We start from the raw sequence: 26,025 nt of genomic DNA on the forward strand, positions 1-26,025 counted from the left end.
ATGAAAAGAAGATGTGAAACAAATGACCAGGCTAAGTTTAAAAAAAAAAAAAGAGTTGGTGAAATTTAATAAAGTACTTTGTCCCAGCAATAAATAACCCTGTGAATTCTCTGCCTCCTCCTCTGTAAGTATGAAACTCCAATACCTCCGTGAAAGGCTTGGTGTGACCAAAAAATGAGAATGAATATAAAAACCACCTGCAGACAGCAAGCATTCACCAATTAATGGTCATTTCCTTTTATTAATTCTGAAGACCTGGTAATCTTATCTTTGTTGTTGCTGTTCAGTTCAGTTCAGTTCAGTCGCTCAGTCATGTCTGACTCTGTGCGACCCCATGAATTGCAGCACGCCAGGCCTGTCTGTCCATCACCAGCTCTCAGTCACAGTCATATCCAAGTCTTTGCAACCCCATGGACTGCAACCCTCCAGGCTTCCCTGTCCTTCACTATCTCCCAGAATTTGCTCAAACTCACATTCATTGAATCAATGATGCCATCCAGCCATCTCATCTTCTGTCGCCCCCTTCTCCTCCTGCCCTCAATCTTTCCCAGCATCAGGGTCTTTTCCAGTGAGTTGGTTCTTCCCATCATGTGGCCAAAGTATTGGAAAAAATGTGGATGGGAAATATAGCCACTGCTTCAACTTCTCAAAATTTTTTTTAATTTCAGTTCTGTTCAGTTGCTCAGTCGTGTCTGACTCTTTGTGATCCAATGGACTGCAGCACACCAGGCTTTCCTGTCCATCACCAACTCCCAGAGCTTGCTCAAACTCATGTCCATCGAGATGGTGATGCCATCCAACCATCATCTCATCCTCTGTCATCCCCTTCTCCTGATGCCTTCAATCTTTCCCAGCATCAGGGTCTTTTCCAGTGAGTCAGCTCTTCACATCAGGTGGCCAAAGAATTGGAACTTCAGCTTCAGCATCAGTTCTTCCAATGAATATGCAGGGCTGATTTTCTTTAGGATTGACTGATTTGATCTCCTTGCAGTCCAAGGGACTCTCAAGAGTTTTGAAAGCATCAGCGCTTCAGGGCTCAGCCTTCTTTATGGTGAACTTTCACATGGCATTCCAAACTAATAAGGGATGGTGGAGGAAAAATTGTAAAATGAAATACTTTATTCTCCCTTTCTAAGGATTCTGTGGTCCCTCTACCTTTTGCATCCCTTCTTTTCACTCCTCTAGGGTGAAGTCAGGGTGTGGTCAGCGTAGAACTGCCCACTCAGCAGGACAAGAAGAGAAGAGACAAGTCTCCTGTGCAAAACATCTGAAGTTTGGGTACCCCTCAGGCAATCTTTCCTCTTTTCCTTGTAAGACACTCAGCTCAAGTATCTTCAGAGGGAGCGAACCGGGCTTGCTGCTTTCTAGAGACTTCTGTTTTTATGCTTCCAGGTAAGAACTTAAATACTGTGAAATGACAGAGAACTACCTACTGCTACCTGCATCTAAGCAGTAATTTCCAGCCAACCATTGCTCTAAAGAGTAACAGGTCTTTTCAGTTGCAAAGGGACTGAGATAGTAATCAGCATTTTCAATGGAGTTTTAAGATTTCATTCCCCCTTTCTTGCCAAAAACAAAACTTCTTCACTGGAATTGGGATGCAGGCAGCACTTCTGCTTCACCCACACCCACCCACCTCATTTTAAACAACAGAACACCACTAAATTTCAATGCTACGATTCTCTGAATATTTTACTTATTTCTATAAACAAGGTAAGTATGTGGCTCAAAAATTAGATGTCCACTTTCTAATAGTCTCCTTGTGAAGCAGAACACTGGTTTCCAAAAAACTACAGGGGTTAAGGGGATTATGGTGAGAAGGAGTGAGTGTTAACAGATTTTTAGGGGAGAGAATGATGAAAATGTGAAGACTGCAGAGACTGTACACTTTAAATAGGTATGAACTGTATGATATGTGAATTAGATTTCATAAAACTGCTGTTGGGAAAAAAAAACTATGAAGCCAAATTCATCTACATACTCCATCATTATTGGTTCACATCCTGAACTCAGAACTGATTTTTTAAAAGGATAAACTTTAGCTTACTGTAGATCTATATGTGCTTCCCTGGTAGCTTAGCTGGTAAAGAATCCACCTGCAATGCAGGAGACCCTGGTTGATTCCTGAGTCTGAATAGGGTTCCCGGAGAAGGGATAGGATACCCACTCCAGTATTCTTGCGCTTCCCTGGTGGTTTAGATGGTAAAGAATCTGCCTGCAATGAGGGAGACATGGGTTCTATCCCTGGGTTGGGAAGACCCCCTGGAGGAGGGCATGGAAACCCACTCTAGTATCCTTGCCTGAAGAATCCCCAAGGACCGAAGAGCCTGGCAGGCTACAATGAGGTCACAAAGAGTCAGACACGACTGAGCGACTACGCATAGCATAGCACAGACCTATATATCCTGTATCAAGGATGGTCATTCAGGTTCTTTAAGTTTCACTAAAAGAGCTCAATCTTAACCTCTAACCCCAGTAAGCAACATAGAATAAAACTTCTCACTTTATATAACTTCAACTGATACCAAACTTCTGTCAGAAATGCCTGAGAGAAACAGAATATCTGAAGACATGAGGTCTACCTACCCCTCTATAAAATCCAGATTGATTCCCAAACTATCAAACCAGAGCATGTGGGACCATAGAGGGTTAGCATCCTACGAGTGTTTCTCATAATACTTATGGTAAGGAGAATGACAACTACAGCAAACAGTCCTAGAAAATGCACGATTGCATGAACTATGGGTGGGCACTCAGGAGACTCTTCCACCACTATACTTCAGTCTCCTCTGCAGCCTTCTGTGATATAAGACATTTCCCTCAGAAGTAGATGTCAGGAAAAGCTTCTCTAAGGAGCTTGTGTATATTTCCTGCCTTTGTCCTCACTGAATTGTGTGACCGATTGGTCCATTTATATTCTAGCTTCCAAGATGTAACTTTAATTCGCTGTCCACATACATTCAAATGTACTCCCCCCACAGTGACTCTTTTCTTGGTGCATTTCACTTTCCATTTGTAATACTTAGGCTTGCCTCAAAAGCTCATGAACGCTTAACACAAATAAATGTAGAAATTGATTTTGGCTGTAAGGGAAAGGGAAAGGGAAGTCGCTCAGTCGTGTCCGACTCTTTGCGACCCCGCGGACTGTAGCCTACCAGGCTCCTCCGTCCATGGGATTCTCCAGGCAAGAATACTGGAGTGGTTTGCCATTTCCTTCTCCAGGGGATCTTCCCGACCCAGGGATCAAACCCAGGTCTCCCGCACTGGAGGTAGACGCTTTAACCTCTGAGCCACCAGGGAATATCATTTTGATGCAACAGTACCTAAGGGAGCTCTAGCTAAACGTCCAGGGTCCAGAACAAAGATGACCAATAAACATTCATTACTATAAATCTTTTTTTTTTCCTGAAAGTGGTATGAGCTTTTATATTTCTACCACTGAGTGAAAAAATGAAATGAAGCAACATTATGGGTATTTTTTTAAACTGTTTGCTAGATTTACAATCTAACTTTTTTGGTTATGTATTTTTCTGTATTCTAACTTCAGTAGCATTTTTAATAAGTACTTTTAATAAGTTGGTTCATTTTTTGAAGTTAATCATTGAGTCAACTATCCACAGAAAAATTACAAAAGGCAGCTCAATAATGCTTTAGCACACCAACCAAAGTTGGGGACAAACTTTATGTCCTAGGGAGAAGAAATAGGCATAGAATATATCGGTTAATCCCTTTAAAGTTACCAATATTAACAAATTTCTCTGCTACCTCCATACTCAATAACTTTTTATCTATCCAATATCATACATTTGGGGAAAGGTAAGAGTTTTACCAACTGGCGAACACACACTACCAGACATGGAATCGGTTGCACCAAGGAGCGTTTTCTGGTGGGGGGTCGGGGGGGTGGGAGGGAGTCTAAATTTTCAGTCTGTTTCATACTCACTTTGAAATGAAAGGGAGAGGGAATGATTAAAACCCAGTCATTTCAATTGTACCGTTTTCTATTGCCTACCAAATGCACACGCAATAGCCACGGACCTTTCATGCCACATATTCCAAATGGTTTTCACAATTGACTCACTCAGTTAGCGGTTCAGTTTTAACCGAAGGCTTCAATCTCAGGAGCGGTTGTGCTCAGAGGCAGAGTACTAACAATCATTTATATAAAACGCTGAGTCAGCCGGACCTTCCAAACATACCCTACGGAAGCAGCTCCTACTTAACAATGATATCAGGCATCCGTACAGTGCTTCCTAAATGGTGAAAAGCTTTTAGAAAAACTCTCTGGCTCCTTTCCTCCTTCCAGCGTCTCCCCAGTCCCTGTCTGACCGCCGGGGACTCCCTCTAGCGTCTCGCGCGCTCGGGACTCGCCCGGTAACGGGGCGGGATTCAGGACACAGGCCGCGCTGGCGGCAAAGCCCGGCCGGGGGCGACTTTCCCCGACCGACGCCCACGACCCCGGCGGCAGCCCACCCTCTGCGCCCGCGAGCCCCCCTAGCGCCCCGCACTCACCGGCGCAGCGGCTGACCTGGGAAGGCACTAGCCCCGGGTTACCGTCACGTCGGAGAGAGCGGGCGGCGACCCGGCGGTCGGGGGCTGACGAGCGAGCGCAGGCGGCACCGACTGCAGCTTCACTTCGCAAGCTTTAGACTGCTGACCGGGACAGCGCCCGGCTGCGGCCCCTCCCTCGCGCCCTAGCTCCCTCGAGGTCGATGCCCGAGGGCCCGTAAAAGGCGTGGCGCTGCCTGGCTGCGATAAGCGCCCGGCGTCTGGGCTGAGAGCACGCAAGTGTCATTAGTGGACCCAGCCAGGTACTGGACCTGACCGTCACCCGGCCGCGGGGAAGGGGTCAGGGAGATGACTATCCCTGGGCTTGCGGGGACAAAGCTACACTACAACTCCTGCTTCCGGGGCTGGTATGAAATAGACAGTGGGGAGTACCCCTGGAGACCACAAAATGCTACCCGGGCGGGTCAGTACCTGGTCTGACCTGGGCGAATTTGGCCACTGCCAGTATCCCACACCCTTAAGTACCAGGGGACCCTGGCACCGAGGTTTTTTCCTGTCACACACATTGTCCACCCCCGGGGCAAGTAGGCGGTCTCTAATGAATGAGCTTCTGAGAAATGAAGTGCCTGAGTCCCAGGGGCAATAAAATCAGGAACTGAATCTAAGGGTGTCGGGAGGGGGAAACAAAACTTTTTGAATGAAAATATTACAATAAATAGTTTACATGTGTTCCTCACAATCCTGTAATACATGCATCTGTTCAATACTCCGATCGTGTAGAAAAGCTGCGAGAGTGTGCAGAGTCAGGAAAAGGGTTCATAACCTCTTCCTAACGCTTTCTCAAGCGGGTCATGGCCATCAAATTCTGTTCGAAAATTTCAGATTGAAGCCAGCATTTCATAATTGCATTGCATTGCAAAGAAATGAGTCGTTTTAAGTTAACATTTTACTTTGGGCTAAGCTTCACAGGTGGCTCAGTGGTAAACAATTTGCCTACTTAGTGGTAAAGAAGCCACCTGCCAAGCAGGAGACACAGATTTGATCCCTGGGTCAGGAAGAGCCCCTGGAGAAGGAAATGGCAACCCACTCAGTCTTCTTGCTGGAGAATCCCATGGACAGAGGAGCCTGGCCGGCTACAGTCCATGGAGTCAGAAAGAGTCAGACACAACTTAGTGACTGAACAAAACCAACTATTTTCAAATACCCTGTTTTCTCATTTAGTGTTTGGGTATTTTAGGTAACAGAATATTAGGGGGGGAGGAACCTAAAGACTACCCAACTGGCCCAAATGAGGCCATTTTGCACAAGGTCAAAAGTTAGGAGGGTAAATGGGTGACTCAGTTTCGCAGACCACTGCGCTCTGCTCACCCTCTCTGAACAGAATAACCGGCCAGTATTTATAGTGCTTGGTTATTGGGACAACTACTGCATGTGTTCTCTTTTTTTTGACCCCACAGCACCCACTGTTTCAGCCAATGAAGATCTTAGTTCCGGGCAGGGATCAAACCAATGCTTCCTGCAGTGGAAGCATGGAGTCTTAAGCACTAGACCATCAGGGAAGTCCCTAGATGTGTTCTTAATCTCTTTTTCCTTTCCATTTAACTAAGCTTTTTGTCCCTCTCTTATTACATATCAAGAAATAGATGAAAATCATCTGTACCCATCAGCCATATACCATCTGCTTTTAGTCTTTTTCTCTGCATACATATTTTCTTAAAAAACAAAAATGGGGTTGTATACAAAGTACAGGGATGAACATCATCATCTCTGGAGTCAGATAGTCTGTGTCTGAATTCTGGCTCTCCCAAACCCTGGAGACTTGAACTAGTTCCTTAGTCTTTAAGTAGTTATTGGTAATCAGGGGAAAGGATCTCTCAGGATAGTCACATTAAATGAGATAATGTGTGTAAAGCACTGATAATGTATGTAATGTCATTAAATAGCACTCAATAGATGCTGGGGCTTCCTAGGTAGCGCAGTGATAAAGAATCCGCTGGCCAATGCAGGAGTCCATCCTAAAGGAAATCAGTCCTGAGTGTTCACTGGAAGGACTGATGTTGAAGCTGAAACTCCAATACTTTGGCCACCTGATGCAAAGAACTGACTCATTTGGAAAGACCCTGATGCTGGGTAAGATTGAAGGTGGGAGGAAAAGGGGACGACAGAGGATGAGATGGTTGGATGGCATCACCAACTCAATGGACATGAGTTTGAGTAAACTCCAGGAGTTGGTGATGGACAGGGAGGCCTGGTATGCTGCAGTCCATGGCGTCACAAAGAGTCAGACATGACTGAGCGACGGAACTGAACTGAATGCAGGAGAGGCAAGAGACCAAGGTTCAATCCCTGGGTCAGGAAGCTCCCCTGGAGTAGGAAACAGCAACTCATGGCAGTACTATTGCCTGGAAAATTCTATGAACAGAGAAGCCTGGTGGGCTTTGTGGAGAGTCAGACACAACTGAGCGCACACACACACACTAGATGGTAGCTATTACTGTTAATATTTTGTAAAACTGCTATTTTGCAACATGGTTCCCTGTCATTCAAAATCTTTCTACAACTTTATATTTAATGGGCACATGGTATTCAGTGTTTGTTACATACTTTAACCAATCTTCCTATTATTCACAAAATATCTTTATAAGCTCTGTCATTATACACTCAGGTAACTTCCAGATGGGGAATTGCTGAGGCAAAAGGTATGCTCATTTAAAAGTTTTTAATACATATAGCTAAATTTCCCACAAAAAGCTGGTGCCTAATTCAATCTCCCAACAATTTAAGATTGCTTTGTGCTCAGTCCCATTTGACTCTTCCCTTGAAGTCACAGTCATGTTTTACATGCCTTACAGTCAAATCATAGACTTATCAAAGTCAGGATTTCCCAACTGAAAGCTCTGAGGCCAACTGGAGTCCACACCTTTGACACACATATCATTGTTGTTGTTCAGTAGCTAAGCTGTTATCTGACTCCTTGCATCCCTATGAACTACAGCACATCAGGCTTCCCAGTCTTTCACCATCTCCTAGAGTTTGCCCAAACTCATGTCTCAGTCAGTGGTGCCATCCAGCCATCTCATCCTCTGTCTCCCCCTTCTCCTCCTGCCCTCAATCTTTCCCAGCATCAGACTATTGGAAAAACCATAGCTTTGACTATACGGACCTTTGTTCACAAAGTGATATCTCTGCTTTTTAATATGCTGTCTAGGTTTGTCATAGCTTTTCTTCTAAGGAGCACACTCCTTTTAATTTCATGGCTGCAGTCACCATTCACAATGATTTTGGAGCACAAGAAAATAAAATCTGTCACTGTTTACATTTTTTTCCCGATCTATTTGCCACGAAGTGATGGTACTGGATACCGTGATCTTAGTTTTTTGAATGTTAAATTTTAAGCCAGATTTTTCACTCTCCTCTTTCACCCTCATCAAGAGGCTCTTTAATTCCTCTTTGCTTTTGGCCATTAGAGTGGTTATCATTGGTGATCTTAAATGAGCACTAGAGGGGCCAAGGTGTCACCATGCGTTTTTGTAGGCAGTGCACATAGGCATAACTAGATGATACAGACAAAATGCCTTCAGGAAGGAAGCCAATAGTCTTATTCATAAAATCACTTGAGTCGCCCTTTTGAAAACTCTAAAAATAACCGGGAGATTTTGCAGTGGGGGCAGGGAGGGAGTCTAATACTCCTTTCCAAACATCACACCAGTGAAGGGTGTTTGCTTGTAAGGCTTTCACAGGGGTATCAGTGCTTGATGGAATGTCAGCAACAGATGGTCACAAATTAACTTAATGTTGATAAAGTATAAAGGGTATGATTTATTATACAGAATGGCAATGAAACTAAAAATCAAAAACAGTCTTCTCATTAAAGGAACAAGCTTCCTGGGCCTATAACACCATCAATCAGACAACCCTATTATCAAAGCTCTTATATGGACCTATGAGAAGCTCTCTTCATCCTTCTCATAGAATTCTTAATATCCTCCAAACCTCTCCCAGCCCCCTTGAGCTCTCTCTATCTGCTTGCCTGGCTACCAATTGCAAGGAAGTGGTAAGGACTTGGTCCATTCCTTAGTGTATTCTCCAAGTGGTGAACACAGTTCCCCCTTAGCAAATTCACGTGTCAGTTCAGTTCAGTCGCTCAGTCGTGTCTGACTCTTTGCGACCCCATGGACTGCAGCACACCAGGCCTCCCTGTCTACCACCAACTCCTGGAATTTACTCAAATTCATGTCCATTGAGTTGGTGATGCCATCCAACCATCTCATCCTCTGTTGTCCCCTTCTCCTCCCACCTTCAATCTTTCCCAGCATCAGGGTCTTTTCCAATGAGTCAGTTCTTTGCATCAGGTGGCCAAAGTATTGGAGTTTCAGCTTCAACATCAGTCCTTCCAGTGAACACTCAGGACTGATTTCCTTTAGGATGGACTGGTTGGATCTCCTTGAAGTCCAAGGGACTCTCAAGAGTCTTCTCCAACACCACAGTTCAAAAGCATCAATTCTTCAGCACTCAGCTTTCTTTATAGTCCAACTCTCACATCCATACATGACTACTGTAAAAACCATAGCCTTGACTAGACAGACCTTTGTTGGCAAAGCAATGTCTCTGCTTTTTAATATGCTGTCTAGGTTGGTCATAACTTTCCTTCCAAGGAATAAGAATCCCTTTCTCCCGACCCCACTTTCCCCTATTAAACTGGTCTATAAACCCCAGGACTTTATCTTTTTTCCTTTAATCTGTTGTTATTTAACTTTCAGCTCCTCCCCCACCACCACTAGACCTAAATTGGTAGACGAAAAGTTTTTCTTCCAAGGGACCTAAAGAGAGATTGCTGAGCACCAAGACCCCTAAGACTGGATTCTATAAATGTGGTGACATCAGAGTTACAAATGGACATGGCTTTCCCAATCACAGAGAAGTAAAGCTAGAGCAGGTTAGAAGGCTGAATAAATTTGAGGATGTGGTTTTTCTGGGTGGGTAAGGCAATAGAAAAATGGAGCAAGAGTTTGAGCAGGTTAAGTGATTCATCACAGAAAAGTGAAGGCAGGAAGAGAGAGGTGGTAAGGGGACCTAAATTAGGGTCACTTGGAGGCTGAAGAGCTGAAACCAGAGGGTGAAGTCACTGACTAGGAAACTGGCATATAATATTAGCAATCCAGGCTTGACAAGGTCCCTTGGTTTGAACATGACAGTAGAATTACGGAAATGGAAGAAAGGTATATCTGTCTTCTAGTGCTGAGTAAGAACTTGGCATCAGTTTAGCATCTTAAAGCAATACTCATTTATTATTTTACAATTCTGAAGGTCAGGAATCTAGGTGGGCTAGGCTGGGCTCCACTTAGGCTATCATGCATCCAAATCAAAGTATCGGTCAGCTGGATTCTTATCTGAAGACTTCCATCTGAAGAATATGCTAAGGACCAATTGTTGGCAGAATCCATTTCTTTGTAGTTTTAGGATTGAGGACCCTGTTTCCTTGCTGACAGTAAACCATCTTCTTCAGGCTGCCCACGTTTCTTCTCATGTGACTCCTCTCCATCTCAAAGCATGTCCTCAAACTTCTCTCAGATTTCATCTCCCTCTTTCAAAGGGCTATGTGATTACATCAGGCCCATCGAGATAATCTCACTATTTTGGAATGAACTCGGTTGGAACTTCAGTCGCAACTTCAGAATTCCTCAGAGCAGTTCCTAGATTAATGCTTGGTTAAGTGACCAGTGGAAACTTGGACACTGGGGGGAGAAGGGGATCTTTAGAATTCTGCCTACACTGAAGGTTAAGTTGAGATCAAAGAACACAAAAGCTAGGATGATGGACTGGTCATCTAAATAAACACAGACTCTGCCAAGGTAGTGACCATTTTGGAAAGAAGAGAAATACCAAAAACCGATTATCAATGTCTTTTATGGGTATGGAGAAAAGAAGATGGCATTAATACAGAGAGAGCATAATGTGGCGGGGGGAGTGGTGAGGAAGCAGGGTGTGGTGGAGGTGTTGAGGTCAGATGTGAAGCCAGATCACCTTGATTCTAATAATTTTCTTTATGTAGCAGACAAGAGACCAAATAATTCATTTGGTTGTAAAGTTCACAGAGGTAGTCAAGCCCTAAAAAATAAGCATAGTAGAGGGAAAAATGTATGTAATTAGGTATAGATAATTAACCTGCAGAGTTAGAAAGTGGGGCAGAAGATGTAACATTTGTCCTTGAAAAATAGACTGAAAGTTTAAACATTGAGAGTTCACCAAACTAAATTTCACATATGTATAAAGTCTTTAAACTTTTTAATTGAAGTATAATACACATATAGAAAATGTACAGAAAATCTAAGTAAACAGCTTGATGTATCTTTACAAAGTAAACATACTTGTATATCTGTTACTCAGATCAAATATATGCGTATATATATTTGTATGTGTATTTGTTATATGTCAATTATATTTCAATAAAAATAAACAAGCCAAAAAAACCCCCAAACCCAAATAGACAAAACTCATGTGTAGTGATAAAAGTGAGATGAGTAGTTATCTTTGGAAGGGACAATGACTAGGGTAGAACATAATGGAAACTTCTGGGATATTGATAATAAATATAAAAATATGTATACATATATATATAGACAGAGAGAGAGAGAAAGAGGTTAGGGTGGCAGATATACAGGTATGTTCACTTTTTAAATATACATCAAATTGTTTACTTAAGATTTTCTTTGCTTTTTCTGTATGTATGTTATACTGCAATTTAAAAGTTTACTTAAACAAAAGACTTTATGAACACGTGATATGGGGAAAAGAAAGATGAGATGCTAGATTAAAACAAGTTGATTAAGTAGGTTTCATCATTGCAGAACATGTATACAGCATTTGTTCATGGAAGCTCTTCACCAAAAAGTAGCTCAATGGGTGTATTCTCAGAAACATACTAACAGAAATGTAAGAGAATCTTCTGAGGCCAAATGTGGAGGCCCTAAGACCAAACCAAGAGTGCAGATTTATCTTCAGAGTGAGAAACCATTGAAATTTTAGTGTAGAGGGATGACACTGTCAAAGTGGTGTTTAGGAAGAGTAATCTGTTTACGTACAGGATGGATGGTGGATGTGGGAAAGCAGTAATCAGTCTGGAAATGAAAACAATTGACTGAACTAGAGTTTTACGGTGGAAAAATATTTGTGAGGAAAGAAATATCATAAAGGAAGAATTTACAGTCCTGATAATGGATAAAACATTGAATGTGAAGAGACAAAGAAGCTGGAACGTCTTGTGGGTCATTAAAGGGAATTAGGAGAGTAGAAAGTATGTCTCCCACCTCAGTGTATTTCGTAAATGTTGCCTTGCTCAGAGCCTTGAACACAACAGATACTTGATAAATATTTATTGACTGAATAATAAAAGTGAGTTTATCTTATGTAATTCAGGGGCTTATCCATCCTGACCTGAATGTTGTAAAAGTGGAGAAGGGTTTATTGAGACTGACCTTTTTCATATGATTCCTTACTGACTACTATAACATTTTATTGCCTGTAGAGATAAGAATTCATTCGTGGGAACAACTGAAGTTAAAGTGTAATGAGCATTAAATGACACATCATTCATTATATAATGGCTTAGACTTTTTTCACTTCTGGTTGTCATGCCATCTATTATAACAGATGATGTCAACAGAGCCAAAGCTTATAACCTCATCCAGAATGAGATTTTAGTCTTCTCCATGTCATCACCCATATTAGACCAAGAAATATGCATTAATTATTCTATTTTATAACAAAGCCAACAGCCAGTCTAGATGTACCCAAGGTTCATCTCACCTCTACAGCTTTTGCTATTTGACCCTTGGGTGCCTCAATTTCTTTACCTCAAATTAAGGGTGATAATACCTATGTCACAAGGTTGAATAAAGACAATAAAATAATGTATATTTGGAAAACATAAGGTAGCCTCAATCTTTCCCCAATACCAATAATAGTAGCTAATGTTTATTGAGTACTTGGTACTCGCCAGGCAGTGTTCTAAGTGCCTTTAGGTTTTGTGCAGTTTTTTCTAAATCTCATTTAATCTTCACAACAATGCCCTTAGGTGGGCTCTGTTAAAATTTTTATCTTGAAGATGAAACTGAAGCATAGTGGGATTATGCAAAAACTGCTAAAAGATTTCTTTGGAGAGAGAATGTAAAATAAATTCGTTCACCCTTCAAAATCCCGATCAGTCACAATGGATCAAAATAAAAGAAGAAAAACAAGAAAATTCAGGCAGTTGCAAAACCAAGATGAATATCACCATGAAAAAAAAACCCAAAGTGGTGAGAACTACCAAGATTGTGGGTTGAAGGTCTTGAGTCCAGAAACAGGTAATGGTGGTAAGGAGTTAGACTAAATAAAGGGAACTCTGCTGACACAAAGTTGGAGACCAGAACCAGGCTCTCTGCTTGAAGCCCAAGCAGGGATGAGGCTGCCTACTTATAAAAGGGTGGAGTGGGACTTCCCTGGTGGTGCAAAAACTCCTCACTCCCAATGCAGGGGGTCCGGGTTTGATCCCTGATTGGGGAACTAGATCCCACATGCCACCACTAAAGATCCGGCATGCCTCAATGAAGAATGAAGATCCCATGTGCTGCAACTAGGACCGTCGCAGCCAAATAAATAAAAATATATTATTTTAAAAAATAAAATAAATAAAAGAGTGTAGATAGTGGGAGAAAGTGCCTGTGGATGCGTGGTGAGGATGGAGAGACACAGACACAGCACCTGGTGGTGAAGCCCCTCAGCCCATTGTGCCTCCCTGGTGCCTCTAGGGGCCTTTGTGCCTCCATAAAGCAGGGTGGGGTGGGCGGAGGCACTGAACACTGACAGCCACTGGAGTGGACCTCTGACTGTGATGTGCCTGGCCTCACCTGTTGCCTCTGAGAAGGTCTCTAACACTGCTGGATGAACTGTGGTGCCTCCACGGCCTTCTATTCACTAACAGACTGTTCCTCAACAAAAGTGTGAAATTCAAGCTACAATCCAGCCCTTACCCAACCTCAGTAATTTGTAAGACTGATAATGAAATAAATCATGTTAATACCAAAATTAAAAAAAAAAAGTACAGCTAGGCTCTGGCTAGGGGTGTAGCTAATGGGCTGCTCCATTGTAGGAACAGGAAGACACACAACAGTCTGATAGGCCTTCTTCCTACTCCTCCTTGTTTTTAATCCCCCTTTCATATTTCTACGTCTTACCTCCCTGTGGCTATACCTTGGATAACTTCCGCAGACATATCCTCCCAGTCACTAATTCTCTATTTGTTGTTGTTCAGTTGCTAAGTCATGTCCGACTCTTTGAGACCCCATGGACTGTAGCCCACCAGGCTCCTCTGTCCATGGGCTTTCCCAGGCAAGAATACTGGGGTGGGTTGCTCTTTTTTTCCATTAATCTTTCTTTTAACTGTCTATCCATTTGAATCCTTAATTTCAGTAATTTTTTTTTTAATTTCTAAAAGTAATATTTTTTTCTTCTTCAAATTGACCTAATCATTAGTCTCCTATTTTCACTCATGTTTTCAATGTCCTTTTTTAATCTAAAAGCATTGCAAGCAGACTGATTTTTTTAGTTTAATTCTGATAATTAATTATGAAAGTTGAACTCTCAGTGGTTCTGGGTTTGCTATCTATGGCTTGCTTGATTTTTGTCTTATACTTTTTACTATGAGCTTTTTGTTGACTGTCTCCAGGAATTCTTTGAGGCCTGCTTGAGGGTATGCTCATCTGGAAAAGTCTGTTTTTACTTCTCTCAGGTACCTGGGGATAGTACCTAACCCGATACTCTTTAAATTATAGGCTTCTGTTTTTGGATCAGGCAAAATATGTGGACTGAGTCCCAAACTATGTGACATCTGGCCAGTGGGAAAAGTTCCCAAAGAAAATGTTGGTTTTGGTTTTTTAATTTTAACTTTAATTCATAGCCTAGTCCAAGACAGAAACGTGTTCTTGTGGTTCACCTTTAGTTCGCCCTTTCTGAGGGTATACCTCTCTTGGATCTAGGTATTATGCTTCCGTTCTACGTGAGTTCAGGCTTTGATTCTGTCCCCTCTGTGCAATGCAGTTCAGAGTGTTAATAAAGACGACTGTAGGCCTCAGAGTATCCAAGGCTCTGAAGTTTAGTTTACCTGCCTAGTCTGTGCTCCATTCTGATCTTAGTGGGAATCATCCAATCAATTAAGAGTGGTTTCAATATTTTCAACAAGGACCTACTATATAGCACATGGAACTCTGCTCAGTGTTATGTGGCAGCCTGGATGGGAGGGGAGTTTGGGGGAGAATGGATACATGTATATATATGGCTGAGTCCTTTCACTGTTCACCTGAAGCTGTCACAATATTGTTAACTGGCTATACCTCAATGGAAAATAAAAAGTTTAAGTTAAAAAAAAAGAGTGGTTTTAATATTTTATCAAGCATTTTTAGGTATTATGTAGCTGAGTAGTTTCAGGGCCTCTTAACTCTGCAATATTGCTGAAACTAGAAATTCTCAAATGTATCTGTCATCTTTTTCACTTTTTCTTACCACTGTGGTGGCTCAGACAGTAAAGAATCTGCCTGCAATGTCGGAGACCCAGGTTCAATCCCTGTGTCGGGAAGATCCCCTGCAGAACGGAATGGCTACCAATTCTGGTATTCTTGCCTGGAGAATTCCACGGACAGAGAAGCCTGGCAGTTTGCAGTCTCAAACAGTAGGACATGACTGAAACGACTAACACACACACACACACGGAAATTTCCAAGCATTTCACAAGTAGAAAGAACAGTATGATGAATGACTATGTGCTGATCTCAACTGGTAGTCAATTTTCATTTCACTGATACTCCTCTTTTCTTCCCCTTTCCCACAGATTATTTTGAAACAAATTTCAGACAACAAATAATTTTATTTCATTAATATTTTCTTTCATGTCTGAAGATGTGAATCTTAGTAATTTTCATTTTATCTCAAATATTCATCTTTCACCAACTTTTTAAAAAATAATTTTATTTGTGTATTTATTTATTTTTGGCTGTGCTGGGCCTTCGTTGATGCCTGGTCTTTTTCTCTAGTTGTAGCAAGTAGGGGCTACTCTCTAGCTGCAGTATGTGGACTTCTCATTGCAGCAGCTTCTCTTGTCACAGAGCACAGGCTCTATGGCACATGGGCTTCTATAACTGAAGCACCTGAGCTCAGTAGTTGCAGCTCCCGGGCTCTAGAGCACAGGCTCAATAGTTGTGCTGCATAGGCTTAGTTGCTCTGTGGCATGTGGGATCTTCCCAGATCAGGGATCAAACCCATGTCCCCTGCATTGGCAGGTGGGCTGCCAATTGATCCTGACAGGCTATAGTCCATGGGGTTGCAAAAGAGTTGGAAAAAACTTAGCGAGTACAACAACACTATTCAACATGGTATTGGAAGTTGTAGCTAAAGCAAATTAGGCAAGAAAAGACAGGCAACCAGACTTGAAGGAAGTAAAATGATTTCTGTTAATAGGTGACATTATTTTTTATGAAGAAAATGCTAAAATTTCACAAAAAAACTGTTAGAGCTAATAAATTCATCAAAGCTTCAGCATACAATGTCAAAACATAAAAATCAGTTGATTTTCTATACTCTAGCAATGAACAATATGAAAAGGAAATTAAGAAAACAATTTCATTTATAATAGCTTCAAAAAGAATAAAATAAATTTAACCAACAAAGTGAAAGACTTGTACACTGTAAACTATAAGACACTGCCATAATAAATTAAAGAAAACATAAATGAATGGAAAGACATCATGTATTTATGGATTGGAGATTTAAGATTGTTAAGATGACAATACTACCCAAAATGATCCACAGATTGAATCCTATTACTCTCTAAATCCCAATGTGTTTTTGCAGAAATAGAAAAACCCATCCTAAAATTCACTTGAATCTCAAGGGACCCCAAATACCCAAAGTAATCTTGAAAATGAAGAACAAAGTGGAGTTCTCACACTTTCTGATTTCAAAAATTGCTGGAGAGTAACATCAGCATCATGGCAGTGTAAGATGCTTTATTTCTCCCCTCAATCTCCAACTAGTTAGACATCCATAACTTGCCTCTACCCAAACTACCAGGATGCTGGAGAGATCCACACATCTGTATATCTGAAGGTGGGTGGTTTAGAATACATAGAGGAGGTGGAACTAGGGTAACAGTGGAGGCAGTGCCTGCAACCCCAGCTCCTCTTCTGAAATGGCTAAGCCTGCAGTCCCAGAGAACCAGGTAGCAGCTGTGGAGGCAGTGCATATGGCTTCCTGGCCATGGTAGAACCAGGCAGCAGTAGTGGGAGGGCCCACAACTCCGGTCCCTCAAGCTATGGTGGTGCCCGTGACCCTCATGCCCCTGCCCATGGTGGTGCCTACAAACCTGACAACCCCAGGTGTGGTGGAGGCACCTGTCTGACCCCAGCTTCTTCCACCCACCCCTCCTGCTGAGGCTAACCAAGTGACCCCAGACACAGTGGGGCACCCATCATCCCAGTGTGCCTGGCAGCAAGGACAGTGACAGCAATGGCACCAATATCAGCAGGGCACCAATGAGCCCAGAGGCACAGCAGGGACCACAGAGGGCACTGTGACACCTCTGGCAAAGGCAGTGAAGGGTGGAAAGTGCCAATTCTCAAATTTTGCCAGAGGCCACTCAGCAAGAAAAACCGAAAACTTATGCTATAGCACCATCTACTAACAAACAGAAGAAAGACCTCTAATTACCAATCTTGAATTGTTAGAATCTAAGTAAACAAAACTTTACCTAAATTAGAAAGGGATTTGCTACTTCAAATGCACCAGCAGAGAAATAACTCATGAAACACTGTGAAAAAACCCACAGTCACACAGTATCACAAAAAGAAAATGACCAAACTTGAAGTCAAGGAAGATTGTGATCTAAATGATAGAGAATTAAAAATAGCCATCATGAAAAAACACAAGGGGCATGAGAAAGCTCAGAAGGCAGTTTAGTGAGTCTAGGAATAAAAGTAACGAAGGGACCAATACTTTACCAAAGAGATTGAAACTTTAAAAAAGGACCAAAGGAACTGCGGAGCTAAAGAACTCAATAGATGAGATGGAGAATGCATTAGAAGTATCGAGAAATTCCCTTTTCTCACAAAGAAGAGAAAATTAGTGAGCTCAAAGATAGAAATCTAGAAGTGATTAAGGCAGGAGAGGAGAAAGAACCAAGATCTTAAGAAATTGAGGAAACTCTATCTAACTCCATTAGAGAAGGCAACATAAAGAAAATGGGTATCCCAGGAGAAGGGAGAGAAAATGGAGCAGAAAGTTTATTTAAAGAAAAAGTAGCTGAGAATGTCCCAAAGCTGATGAAGGAACTGGATATACAACTCTACCAAGTTAACAGAATACCTAATTAACTATCTTGATGCAAAAGGATCTTTTCCAAGACAGATTATATTAAAACGGTCAAAAGTTAATAATAAAGAAAGAATTTTAAAGATAGCTAGTCCCTGGTGGCTCAGTTGGTGAAGAATCTGCCTGCAATGCAGGAGACCTGGATTCAATCCCTGGAGTCAGGAAGATCCTCTGGAAATGTGAATGGCAACCCACTCCAGTATTCTTGCCTAGAGAATTCCATGGACAGAGGAACCTGGTGGCTACTGTCCATGGGGTTGCAGAATCAGACATGACAGAGTGACTAACACACACACAGGGGACAAAAGACAGTAACCTACAAAGATACCCCCATTAAGCTATCAGCAGATTTCTCAGCAGAAATTCGGTAGAGCCAGAGAAGGTGGAGTGATGTATCTAAAATATTGAAAGATAAAAATATCACCTAATGTGGAGAAAAGGAAGCTTTGCTTTGCACACTGTTAGTGGGAATGTAAATTGGTGCAGCTTCTGTGGAAAACAGTACAAACATTTATCAAAAAACTAAAAATAGAACTATTTTATGACCCAGTAATTCCACTCCTGGGTATATACTCCCCCCCCCCAATAAAACCACAAACATTAATTCAAAAAAATACATGAACTTCAATGTTCACAGCAGCAATACTTACAATTGCCAAGATATGGAAGCAACCTAAGTGTCCATCAAAAGATGAATGGATAAAGAACATGTGGTATACCTATTCAGTGGAAAACTACACAGTCATACAAATAATCTTGCCATTTGTAACAACATGAGTGGATCTATAGGGTGTTATGCTAAGTGAAATAAATCTGACGGAGAAAGACAAATACTGTATGCTCTCATGTATATGTGTAATCTAAACAACAAACACAAAAATGAAAACAGACTTATAGACTCAGAGAACAAAGTGTGGTTGCCAGAATGGAGGGTGGGGGAAGAAATAGACGGAGGAGATTAAGAGGTACAAATCTCAGGTTATAAAATAAATAAGCCATGGGGATGTAATATACAGTATATACGGTTAACAATATTGTAATAATTTTGAATGAGAGATGGTTATTAGACTAATCATGGCAATCATTTCATAATATATGCAAATGTCAAGTCACTATATAGTACACCTAAAACTAAATAATACTGTATACCAATTATATTTCAATTTTAAAAAATAGTGTTGGGAAAGCTAAATCTATGTGCAAAAGAATGAATATGGAAACTTTCTTTATACCACAGACAGAAAACTAATAAGATGGATAAAAAACTAAACCTGAGAACTAAAACTATAAAACTTTAGAAAGAAGCATAGGAGAAAATCATTCTAAGAATAGATTTGGCAATGATTTCTTCTACATGACACTATTGCTTACTTTACAGTATGCTTTCCCTCCTTGGCCTATGACCACTACATGCCAATAGCAGCCCTCAGACATTATGACCACCAAAAAGGGTACCAGACATTTCTAAATATCGTCTGAGAGAGGGGCGGGGGGATGTACTGCTCTCACTTGAGACCACTGCAAGACTGAAAAAAAGATTTGTGTGATGATAATAGCATATTTTCAGAGTTGGGAGAGAAAACTTCATCTAGTGTGGGGTATCTTTTTTGACAACTATCCTTAACAGAGAAATTTAAACTGGCTAACTGACCCTTTGGGAACTTCATTTATTTAAAAATTCTTTTTTAATATAAGAATTATGCATCACGTTTCAATTGATTCAAACAGTTCAGAAGTTTTAAAAAACGAGTGAAAAATGAAAATTCGCATGTGTTCATGGGATTTCCCAGGCAAAAAGACTGGAGCGGGTTGCATTTCCTTCTCTGGGGGATCTTCCCGACCCAGGGATTGAACCCACGTCTCCTGCTTGGCAGGCAGATTCTTTATCATTGAGCCACCTGGGAAGCCTTTGTTGAATAGAAGTGACAAAAGCAGGCATCTTTGTCTCATTCCTAATTTTAGGGAAAAGGCTTTGTCTTTCACCACTGAGTAAGATGTTAGCTATGAGTTTTTCATATATGGCCCTTAGGTTAAGGAAGTATCCTTCTACTTCTAAGTTTGAGATTTCTTTTTTTGTTAAACATGAAAGGTACTGAATTTTGTCAAATGCTTTTTCTGCATCAATTAAAATGATCATGTAATTTCTTCCCTTCATTATGTTAATGTCAGGATACATTTAATAGGAGGCTTCCTGTGTGCTGTTTTCAGTCTTGCATGAATTCTATGTTCCTCAACAGCACCTGAATACAGGTGCCAGAGAGCTGGCAAGCCAGCTTTCGGGGATAATAGAAATTCATGTATCTCATTTGTATGGAAATTCCATACGGTGAACAGCAGCCATTTACAACTCTATTCCCTCCTGATATGTAAAGTAACTTTTACAACCCCCTCTCTTGAGAATGATTCTAGCCTCTGGCTTTCTGGATGACTTGTTACATTTTTGATCCCTGTCTCTGTAAAAAGGGCTATCTTGTAAGAGAGTATATATATGCCCACAATATGTTAAATAAACGCCTTAGTTCCACCAGAACTCTGGTCCCCATGTCTTTCCTCATTTCGTTCTCTCTCTCTCTCTCTCCCTCTCTCCCCCCCTCTCCCTTTCAGGCTGTTTCCACAGGGCACAGGTGTCCGCCGTGTCTACTTACTTGCCTGGGCTTTCAAGACCTCTTCGAGAGGGCGCTCTGAGCCTATGTAGACGGTGCTAGCTCTGTGTCCTAGAGTTATATTGGCATACTGTGTAAACCAGGGAATATTAGCCTCTTTTCTTCCTTCTTTCACTTTCTTATCAGTCGACTCTGTACCCCCAAGTTCTGGCCCATTTAAAGGGCCATAACATGTTAATATGGTGTATTACATTGATTTTCCTATGTTGAACCATCCTCATATTCCAGGGTTAAATCCCACCTGGTCATGGCATATAATCCATTTAATATGGTGCTCAATTCAATTTGTGAGTATTATATTGAGAACTTTTGCATCTATATTCACAAGGGATAGTGGTTTAGTTTTCTTTAGAGTGTCTCTGTGTGGCTTTAGTATCAGGGAGCTGTTGATCTCACAGATGAATTAGGAAGATTCAATATTTTGGGAAGAGTTAGTTATTTAAATATTTGGTAGAATCTACCTGTCGAGCCATTTTGTCCATTGCTTTTCTTTATTCGGGAGGTTTTTAATTACTGATTCAATCTCCTTCCTAGTTATAGGTCTATTCAGATTTTCTATTTCTTCATGAGTTGGTTTTGGCAGATTGTATTTTTCTAGCAATGTGTCCACCTTACCTAGGTTACCCAATTTGTTGACAAACAAATCTTCATAGTATCCTCATATTATTTTTAGTTCTATAAAATTTATAGTAATGACCCCATTTTCATTTCTGATTTTAGTGATTTCTGTTTTTCCTTAGTCAATATAGTTAAAGCTTTATTGATCTTTCCAAAAAAACAACTTTTTGTTTCATAGTATTTTTATACTCAAAAATATACCTACTTATAAAATATGTTAGAGTACTTACTCCATAATTTTATAACTGCTACTTATGTATTTTCTTTGTAAAAGTGAGAATTAATTTTTAAGGCTAGTTTCTAGCTTTAAATAGGTACTCAATAAATTCATTGTTATATGAATGAATAAGTTTAAAGATGTAGACAAAAAGAAATATACATAAATCACAAATGCAAATGAGGCATGGTGTAGTCTGAGGTAAATGTACAAAGTTAACCTTAAAATACTGAACACAATACAATTCCCTTATCAGCATGAGTTTTATTTCTTTGTTAGTATTTACAACAGTCATTGAGGTGGATTTCTATTTTTAAAGCCTGATTTCTACAGAGTTTAGAGTTCTTCCTTGCTCTTCTTTGATGCTTAAATTGTTTTTTATCATGAGCCAGCAAATAAATCCCTAGTCTTATCAGGAAACATTGATTTTTTTTGCACTCCTGCCTTAACTGAACTTACGACTCCTGGTGTTTTTGTTTGTCCTCAAAACCAGCTGTGCCTCCAGTGCTCCATAAAACCTTTCATACAGCATTGCAATTAAGTCATTCAAACATGTAGGAGTTTATTTACAGAATTGGAAGTGTTAATTCTGCTTAATTTTTAGATCCTTTCCAACTCCATCAGTTCATGATTCTGCTAAAAATGAGATACTCTGTTTGCTGAGTTTAAATGCCACTCAAACACCTCCTAGCAGTAGGTTGCAAATTATGGTCTAATAATCCTAGGATACCAAGAAGAGGCCTCAGGACTTCACAAACCTTTTATTTAAATATTGTTTTTAAACTATTTTAGCCATTAAAGCAAAACAAAAATAAAGAACAGACGAATCACAGACTGAGAGAAAATATTTGCAAACTGTATATCTCATAACAATCTCTATGATTGAGGTTGTTAATCCTCAATGATTCCCACCCCTCGCACCATAAATAATATTTATGCATTTTGATTTATTCTGTAAATGAAATTAAACATAAATATTACCTGTGCCTTTTAAAAAATGTATGGAGTAGAGGAACAACTTGTATTCAAAATATATAAAGAATCCTTACAACTCAATACCATTAGGTTGGTGCAAAAGTAACTGTGGTTTTCCACTGTTGAAATTTGCGGTTTAAAATTGGAATACATTCTTAAATAAATGTGGTTATGTTATACATTGTTTTAATGCACATTTCTCGCTTTATGTTTTTTGCTAATGATTTATTACTTGCTGTTTATTTTATATTTATTTTGGACTAGGGAAAAGATGTTAGACAAAAAGTAAATTCAAGCAATTTTCTTATTCAAGTTCAAAATGGGTTGTAAAGCAGCGAAGACAACTTGCAACACCAACAAGGCATTTGGCCCAGAAACTACTAAGGAATGCACAGTGCAGGGGTAGTTTCAGAAGTTTTGTAAAGGAGACGAGAGCTTGAAGATGAGGAGCACAGTGACCAGCCACTGGAAGTTGACAACAACCAACTGAGAGGATCATCACAGATTGGTGCTACAGAAGGGGCTACTCTCTAGGTGCAGTAGTTGTGGCGCTTGGGGTCTAGAGCACAGGCTCAGTAGTTGTGGTGAGTGGGCTTAGTTCCTCTGAGGTTGCTGTTTCAGCAGCAGGGTCAGCCAGAGAACTGTGTGAGCTCCACTCCTGTCTTGCCCGTGCAGCTGGCAGGGTGACTTCATTTGCTAGTCAAGGAAGAAGTCTCTATAGTCTCGTGGGCTTTTGCCCAAACCCATCCTTTGTATCACTTCTTTCCTTCTGTAACATACTTTAGTACATTATGATGTAACTGACTGTCCCTTGTCACCACTTTATCAATAAGGTCGGCTACCCTACCCCAGGGGCTGTTTCACACCTGCTTAGTCCACCTGGTACATCTCACCTGTATCTGTTTCAAAAGAGAATTGTCACCTTATCAACTCCAGAAAAAAAAGAAGCTTTAAATCCCATGGAGTCAATCTGTCAAAAGCAGGTGGGGGAAAGTCCTGTGCAGTGTTACTACTTTTACTGAGAGACAAACAGGCCAACTTTTACAGCAGTTTTGTAGAAGCTGCAAGTGTTCTCTCAGAAGCAAAGATGAGAGTTTGTGAAAGACAGCAGTTCTTTGATTACATACTGTGTATAGTGAACCCACTTACTTAATGTTAAGTATCGTATCTAGCAAGTATGCCTTCAATTTTGTTGGGAATTCTAAGTCTTCTTCTGGCACGCATCCAAAGCCACAGAGAATGTCATCTGCAACTTGCCAGTCAACAGGAAAGCATTGGGCGTGGTAAAAAATCTGCCTGCCAATGCAGGAGACACAGGTTCTATCCCTAGTCCGAAAAGATCCCACATGCCACGGAGCAACTAAGTCCGTGCACCACAGCTACTGAGCTTGTGCTCTACAGCTCATGTGCCACAACTACTGAAGCCCGCGGGCCTAGAGCCTGTGCTCTGCAACAAGAAAAGCCACCATAATGAGAAGCCCACACACTGCAACTAGAAAGTAGCCCTTACTTGCCACAACTTGAGAAAAGCCCTTGCAGCAATAAAGACCCAACACAGCCAAAAAACAACAACAACAACATAGCATTATGTAGTGAAAACTTTGGACATCAGAAGAATTGTCCTCTGATACCATATGAACATTGCAGTTCAACATATAACACAATTCAGTACCAGTTATGCATTATTACACAGTACTTACAATGAATCAGCTCACAGGCCTCTCAATGACAAAATCACTTTTAATTTTTATCTTTGACTACAAGTTCTACAGTTATGTTCAGACACTGTTTACAGGAACACAGATCATGGATATTTTTACACAGGCATTAAGACACCAGCTTTCAGACCATCTACTCCTCTCAGGTAAAGAGGGGGAGGAAGCAGAGGGGGTACAACTGGCACCAGTAAGCATAAGTTTGTTGTGAGCTTCTTGAGGTAATAGAAAAGTTCTAAAATTAGATCAGTAATGGTTACACAACTCTATAAATTTATGAAAATTCATTGAATTGTACAATTAAAATGTGTGGTATCCAAATTTTAATAAAGCAGTTTTAGAGCAGTTTAAAGCCAGTCAACAACAACAATATGTTCATTTTATATATATATATATATTTTTTATATATAGTATATTATATACATTACATATATATTATATATATATATTTTTTGTGTGTGTGTGTATATATATATATATATATATATGTTGTTTTTCAGTCACTAAGTCACCGACTCTGCGACCCCATGGACGCAGCACCCTAAGCTCCTCTGTCCTCCACTATCTCCCACAGTTTGCTCAAACTCATGTCCACTGGGTTGGTGATGCTATCTAACCATCTCATCCTCTGTCACCCCTTTTCCTCCTGCCTTCAATCTTTTCAGCATCAGGGTCTTTTCCAATGAGTCAGCTCTTCGCATCAGATGGCCAAAGTACTGGAGTTTCAGCTTCAGCATCAGTCCTTCCAATGAATATTCAAGGTTTATTTCCTTTAGGATGGACTGGTTTTGATCTCCTTGCAGTCCAAGGGGCTCTCAAGTGTCTTCTCTAGCACCACAGTTTGAAAGCATATATGTGTATTTATCTATTCATTTAAGACATTTAAGAAATTGTATAAAAACACACTTCCTGTGCCTTCTCATGTACTATCTACCACACTGGAAGCCTATGTGTTAACTTGTGTCCTTTTTATATGTATCTCAGAATAAATCTTCTCTTTTCATCTCTGTTTAATTAGAGAAAATCATAAAATTGTAAGATGAACAAAACTTCAAAACCTGAAGCTATCTCTGACTACTAGTCTCTGAATCAGATTTTTCTCAATACTACACAACCAAATTTAGAAACAAATTTATTTCAGAGACTTTCTGCAACTATAAAAAAATTACTTTTCACAACATTTATGTGCTTATCAAAAATACTGCTTTTACTAACTTCCTAATAAGTAAATATATAAATTTTAACATTTAAAAATACATTTTTAAAATATTGGAGTTGTACATCTATTTTTAATTTTAAAAAATGTTTCTATTGCTAAAACAAACAAAAAAGATCTAAACTCTCCTGGGCCACAGGTGGTACAAAAAGATCAAGCTTAACTACACTTTTACTAGTATGGTGATTAGAAATAAGTTCAGTTTAAAAGAATACTTTATTATTGTCCTCTGAGGCTCCCATGAAGGTAGATGGGATTTTACTTAGACAACAAAGTTTTGGGGTTTTTTTTCTTACATCAAATTTTTAACTTCAAAAAACATTAAAAAATTAAAAATTCAGGTTTCCATTTCCTCCTTTACCCAACATTTCTTAGAAAACTAGAATGCTCTTTCCTGCTTCCTCTTTCCTGTGGGCTGGAATTCAAACAGGACTGGTGTTCCTATAGCTATCACTATCTTGGACAGTGAGATGACTCAGAATAGAAGCCACAGATGGCAGAGCGAAAAGATAGAAGGAATGTGAGTTCTTGAAACCAGGGAATTGTTATACTGTCTCTGGAATGCTTACCTCTGGATTTTTTGAACATGAGAGATAAATATCTACATAAACAGAGAAAATCATAAAATTGTAAGATGAATGAGACAATATAATGACTGTTTTATACCGCAGTCATACAACTAAACTCAAAAGAACACGCTGAGATCAGAATGGT

At 40.3% G+C, this 26,025-nt stretch overlaps 1 protein-coding gene across 10 annotated transcripts in view; it reads right to left on the reverse strand.

Annotated features, from left to right (window-relative positions):
* The window catches only part of ABCG2 (ATP binding cassette subfamily G member 2 (JR blood group)), a 134,114-nt gene that overhangs the window by 72,073 nt on the left and 36,016 nt on the right, over positions 1-26,025 (reverse strand). For 3 of the 10 annotated variants that reach the window (XR_014083097.1, XM_081594091.1, XM_081594016.1), the window contains exon 1: positions 4,513-4,652. The exons of 4 other annotated variants lie outside the window; for them this stretch is intronic. Coding sequence is in view for 1 of the 6 variants with exons in the window: in XM_081593993.1 (XP_081450119.1) it covers positions 4,039-4,052 (14 nt within the window). In the remaining 5 variants the exon portion in view is untranslated. Of the gene's footprint in view, positions 1-4,038; positions 4,363-4,512; positions 4,653-26,025 lie in introns of those variants that run through there. 3 more of the 10 variants (XM_081594059.1, XM_081594070.1, XM_081593993.1) reach the window with 3 other exon arrangements.

Source organism: Giraffa tippelskirchi, chromosome 1, assembly GCF_054371585.1.
Source record: "Giraffa tippelskirchi isolate mGirTip1 chromosome 1, T2T-mGirTip1v1.2.pri, whole genome shotgun sequence".
NCBI lineage: Eukaryota > Metazoa > Chordata > Mammalia > Artiodactyla > Giraffidae > Giraffa > Giraffa tippelskirchi.